Source organism: Stegastes partitus, unplaced genomic scaffold, assembly GCF_000690725.1.
Source record: "Stegastes partitus isolate 25-593 unplaced genomic scaffold, Stegastes_partitus-1.0.2 Scaffold1109, whole genome shotgun sequence".
NCBI lineage: Eukaryota > Metazoa > Chordata > Actinopteri > Pomacentridae > Stegastes > Stegastes partitus.
Genome location: NW_007578840.1, coordinates 234833 through 240858, shown reverse-complemented (window position 1 = coordinate 240858; position 6026 = coordinate 234833). Strand labels below are relative to the sequence as shown.

General features: G+C 47.8%; 2 protein-coding genes across 2 annotated transcripts in view; both read right to left on the bottom strand.

Annotated features, from left to right (window-relative positions):
* The window catches only part of LOC103367988 (solute carrier family 35 member F1), a 24192-nt gene extending 22888 nt beyond the window's left edge, over window positions 1–1304 (bottom strand). The window contains exons 1-2 of the mRNA XM_008296201.1: window positions 905–1304; window positions 28–153 (exon numbers count right to left, since the gene is read on the bottom strand). Of these exons, the coding sequence (XP_008294423.1) occupies window positions 28–153; window positions 905–1304 (526 nt within the window). The remainder of the gene's footprint in view (window positions 1–27; window positions 154–904) is intronic.
* Window positions 1305–3957: 2653 nt separating this feature from the next.
* The window catches only part of hsf2 (heat shock transcription factor 2), a 14122-nt gene continuing 12053 nt past the window's right edge, over window positions 3958–6026 (bottom strand). The window contains exon 9 of the mRNA XM_008296200.1: window positions 3958–5409. Within this exon, the coding sequence (XP_008294422.1) occupies window positions 5102–5409 (308 nt within the window). The 3' untranslated portion in view covers window positions 3958–5101. The remainder of the gene's footprint in view (window positions 5410–6026) is intronic.

Below are 6026 nucleotides of genomic sequence, written 5' to 3'. Positions count from 1 at the left end.
CTTAGCGTGTTGTTGTTGTGTTCATACCGTTGTGTTTGTCAGTGCCATTGCTCAGGAACTCCACGCTGTATTTGGACCCGTCCACTCCCACCAGGTTCTGTTGCTGCCGTAAAATCTCCTCCAGCAGACGAGAATTATTCTTCCTGACAATCCCTGAAGAACAAAGACAACATCAGTGTGTGGAGGTCCTGCTGAACGTTCTGGTTCTGGATAAAGAACACCTAAAGTCCGACTGAACGTGAATGTGTTCTGGTTTCTTTCCTCTGTGACAGTAAACTGACATCTTTGGACTAAATGAGACACTGGAGGAAACTCTGATCCTCATTTTTAGGGCAGCTTGTTTTTCACTTACTTCTGCACAGCGCCACGTCCAAACCATCAGCAAACAGGATCACAACCAAAAACAAACCTATGAAGGCTGCAAACAGCCAGTAATCTATGACTGGATCATTGCATGAATGAATCCAGCAGCGCTTTGTCTCTGACAGGTCCAATCACAGTGAAGATGAGGATCAGTTTCCTCAAATGTCTGCTTTAGTCCAGAGATGTTCGGTTTACTGTCACAGAGGAACCAGAACCCATCATGAAGTAGAAAAATACTGTTTTTATTATGAATTATTTAAACAGCTGGAGGTCCACTGATTAACTGGATTCATCAGAACCGGAACAAACTGAAGTAACCTCAGCGGTCACGTGACAGAAATAAGCTCCGGACCGGTTCTGCTCACAAGCCCATAAAACGGAACCGGTTCAAATGAATACAAAACGGAACCAAACCGGTTCATTCTGACATAAAACGGAACCAAAATAATGGAAGTGAATCAGCCAAACGGTGAGAAACACGGAAGTCACTCCTGCTCTGATTTAAACTGTCCAAACTTTACAACGGCCGGTACCGGATTACCGTGATTGTCGTAGACGCTGACATAGGAGATGCCCACCGCCATGCACCACACCACCAGGTTAGCGATGTCCGAGTAGCTGGGCTCCTCTTCGGCCACCAGCAGGCCGACGTGCACCGGCAGCTTCTCCAGAGCTTTGCCGTCTGACAGCCACCGCGCGCGGCGACTGTCGCCGCGGTTTCCGGTGACCGGGTTAGCGTTAGCATCGGCGTTGTGGTTCAGCTTCTTCTGCTGGTCCGGGAAACCCGCAAGGGCGACCGGCAGCAGCAGAGCGGCCACTGCCCGCTCCCACAGCCGGCCCTTCCAGCTCCGCAGGCGGACGCGGAGCCAGGAAACGAGCGCCGTGTTGACGTGGACCAGAAGCAGCAGCAGCCGCCACAGCAGGCCGTACAACAGCGCCATAAGTGTCCGTGTTCCCGGGGAGGAGCGTCGTGGAGGTCCGCGGTCACAGTCTGCGCTACAGCCGCTTCTGTCTCCTCTCTGATCGGCCTGATAATCTGCTCAGCGCCGCCCGGAGCTCACCGCCGCCATCTTGCCTTCTCTACCCCCGACCTCTGAACCCGCCAATACACGGAGCTCCCTGATTGGACGACACCTCTGAACGCTCTTACACGGAGCTCTCTGATTGGACAAGACAGTAGTGACGTTTCAACTGCGTCACCGCCTTAAAAGGTGACAGAGAATCACCTGTAAATTATAAAGTTAGTTTAAAATCAAGTTATTTGTCAATACATTACATAGTTATAACGAATGTCAATGACGTTGCTTAAAAATATGACAAAGTTTTATGCAGATATTCTCTTATCAATAAAGTTTGCTTTAAAATATGTTGCATTCCGATTTAACTATTAAAATATAAAATAAACTGCATCCATCATTCTAGAATTGAATGTGTTATTTAAGCTTTTATGGTCCCTGTTCCTTAAATCCAGATCTGGAAGAAGTACCCACATCCTTTCCTGCAGTAAAAGTACCACCAAGCAGAGTAGAAGTCCTCCATGACAGTAGAACAGCTCCTGGTTCAGTCCAGAATGTAGTCTTCAGTCAGAGTTGTGTTTGTTCCTCTGATCTGTGGTCTGATTGTGACCATCAGGGTGGAGCAGCAGGTTACAGGTGGTGCTGCTTTACTTTAGATCCAGTTCATGTTCAGGGACAGCAGAGAAATCTGAGGCTCCAAGCTGTGTCTGAAAACCAAAGTGTTCTCATCACTGCATAAATACTGAGATTTATTGATCCAACAGACGACCGTCTTCACTTTGACTCTCTGAGGTTACATGTTAGTTCGTACAGTTAAAGTGCTGCAATTCGTCCTCTGGATTAAGTCTCTTTTTTATTTTTATTTATCAACTAATGATAATAATTATTGATATGATTGATGTTCATTTTTAAGCATCAGTTACCANGTTAAACCGATGGCACAAATCAACAGAGACAGAACCTGACCGAGGGCCAGAGTCACCAACAGGTCCCTGTAGAGGACAGAGGGACAGAGGGACAGAGGGACATAAGGACAGAGGGACAGAGGGACAGATGGATGGGGGACAGAAAGACAGAAAGACAGAGGGACAGGGGGACAGGGGGACAGGGGGACAGAGAGACAGAGGGACAGGGGGACAGGGGGGCAGAGGGAGAGATGGACAGAGGGACAGAGGGACATAAGGACAGGAGGACAGAGAGACATAAGGACAGAGGGACAGAGGGGCAGAGGGACAGATGGACAGGGGGACAGAGGGACATAAGGACAGGGGGACAGAAAGACAGAGGGACAGGGGACAGATGGACAGAGGGACATAAGGACAGAGGGAGAGATGGACAGGGGGACAGAGGGACATAAGGACAGAGGGACAGATGGACAGAGGGACAGATGGACAGGGGGACATAAGGACAGAGGGACAGATGGACAGAGGGACAGAAGGACAGATGGACAGAAGGACAGAGGGACAGGGGGACAGAGAGACATAAGGACAGGGGGACAGAGGGACATAAGGACAGGGGGACAGGGGGACAGATGGACAGAGGGACAGGGGGACAGAAAGACAGAGGGACAGAGGGACAGGGGGACAGATGGACAGAGGGACATAAGGACAGAGGGAGAGATGGACAGGGGGACAGATGGACAGGGGGACATAAAGACAGAGGGACAGAGGGACAGATGGACAGAAGGACAGAAGGACAGAGGGAGAGATGGACAGAAGGACATAAGGACAGATGGACAGAAGGACAGAAGGACATAAGGACAGATGGACATAAGGACAGAGGGACAGAAAGACAGAGGGACAGATGGACGGGGACAGAGGGACAGATCGACATAGGAGAGAGGGACAGATGGACAGAAGGACAGATGGACAGGGGGACATAAGGACAGATGGACAGAAGGACAGAGGGACAGAGGGACAGAAGGACAGATGGACAGAAGAACATAAGGACATAAGGACAGAGGGACATAAGGACAGAGGGACAGAAAGACAGAAGGACAGATGGACATAAGGACAGAGGGACAGAAGGACAGAAGGACATAAGGACATAAGGACAGAGGGACAGAAGGACAGAAGGACAGATGGACATAAGGACANCAGCGTCAGTTACCATGGAGACCTAGCACCACAGCATCAGTTACCATGGAGACCTAGCACTGCAGCATGTTACCATGGACATGTAGTGAGTTAAAAGAGAACCATCTTTGTGACACTAAAAAACTCTGACTTTAGGCTCAACGTACCTGCTGAGACATTAATCTTGCTTCGTAGTTCAGCCCTCAGGTGAATGAGAAACAGATTGTAAAGGTCTTTGGAGAACCCAGCTCAAGTTCTACACAAGTGCAGACCAGAATGTTGCAAAGAAAATCTAAAACACTTATTTTATTTGACAAAATGCTTTTAATTGAACTTTTCTTGGAGCTTTCAGCTGCATCCAATGACGAGCTTCTGCATCTAAATTTCAGCCAAAATGTGAACCAACTCGTGTATATTCTGTTTGACAATGAAGTGGCTTTTCTATTCATTTCATGGTGTTCATCAGAGGACTGACAGCTGTTTAAAACCAAAGGAGGCAGGAGTAAAGTGACACAGACAGTTTTATTGTTGTACTGCAGAAGGAATCCAGGACAGATTCAGATCTGACATGAAAACGTTCTTTACAGATTCACACTTTATTCTCTGTATTCACATTTACAGTCGACGCGCTCAGGTGATGGAGAGTTCTGGTGTTCCTGCTTTATCAACCATGAAATGACGTGACCGAGGTTCAGTCTTCACTTTCTGTCTCTGAACTTCCTTAAATTGATGTTCCCAGTTGAACATGACACTGAGGGAATGTAGCTCTGTGGACAAACACGTAGCAAAAGATGAACAGAAACCAGAATAAATAGATTCTCAGACATATTTACAGAGTCTCTCCGATGCTGGACGACATGAGGACCGCTTCGTCTCTGGACCAGACGGCGCTGAGCGATGGACTCTGCTGTGCTTCAGTACCACACAATTTGTGTCCTTCATGACATTTTTACTATTTAGACCTTTGCATTGAAAAACGTGTTGGAATGAAGTTCTGTTGTCCTCTAAATGAGAAAGTTAACTTTCAAAGTTTGTCTGTGCTCAGATTTACAGCAGAGTCACCACCACAAGCAGCGCCAGTATTGTTGGTGGACTTTGTTTGCTGTCCTTTTTAATACCATTTGGAGTTGAGTGTTTCATATTTGAATACTACAGCTCCCATCATGCTTTGGGTGATGTGAATGCGTGACCACAGATGATCAGCTGGATGACTGCTGAATGTGCACAGAACATGTATGTACATGTCTCATGTATGTAAAGACTCATCAGCCTGCTTCTGCAGCTTTGTGTTCAGCTTGGAAGAAGTTTCTCAGCGTTAACATTCTGACTCAGCTGATGCAGACTTCAGGTACAAACCTGCCACCGGCTGCACATTTCACTGTTTTCTCCTCATCTACTGTGTTCCTCTTGGTTTAGAGGAATGCAGAGTTTCTCACCTGCAGCAGACTGTTCTGGTCTGACAGTGAGACAAGCAGGTTGATCATCTGCTTCAGGTTATTGAACTTATTTTATTGAATAAAACAGACTTTATCTCAATGACTCAATGCAAAAGTCTAAAACCTAAAAGTTCCCTCAGCAGCCAGAGTTTCTTTCATCTCTGCTTCCCACCAAATGCAAAGCTGCAGGTGACCACATGCCAAACCGGCGTCACACGGCTCTGCTCAGCTGGCTGGACTCTGCCTCAGCCGGACTCAGTTCACACAGGTAGAAGAGCGTCTCCTCGCTGGCCTCGGCCTCCGTCAGAGGCTCCAGGCGGATCAGGGAGCTGCTAGGAGGCTGCTTCGCCTCCAGGCTGACGTCCAGCAGCTCCGAGGGCGGTTCGGTCTCCACAGAGGTAGCAGAGGGTTGGAGGTGGGAGCTGGAGGAGCTGCTGCCCAGATCCAGGTCTGAAGGAGGGGTGCAACCATCCAGGAAGGCCAGCAGGGGGCAGGAGGTGTACTGGATGAGCTGCTTATCTGAACACACAAGAACACCGTTAGTGTGGCGTCATTAAACCTGAGACCAGATCAAACCCAGGTTTCCCAGTGATCAGGCTGAAGTTATCTTGGTTCAGCTTCATGAACACATGGTCTCTATTAACACTACTCTGCTATATTTATCATGACTGATGATACAGAGCTTCAGTTCAATTCAGTTTTATTTGTATGGTGCAAATTCACAGCATATGTCATCTCACACCCCTGAACACGGTCCGGTCAGAGCGCTTCGACTGCTGTCTGCAGCACATAAACTCCTGGAAACAGTCAGTTCTACTCTGAAGGTAAATATTCCTGCTCCATACAGTCATGGAAACAACTATTAGACCACCTTATGTTCTTCCATTTCTTGTTCATTGTAATGTCTGGTACCACTAAAGGTCCATTTGTTTGGACAACTATAAAACCAGCTGATCAGAGTTTAATTCAGAGCTGGTACCAGACATGTTCCAGGGTTTCTTGGTTCTAAGTTCTTCCATCAGTAGCTATGGCATTGTGCTGCCAGAACCAGAGCTGTTAGACGGTCCATGGTTCCTGTTCTGTCTGTTTCAGTCACATGATGCACAGGAGTTAGTACCTGATGGCAGAACCATAGT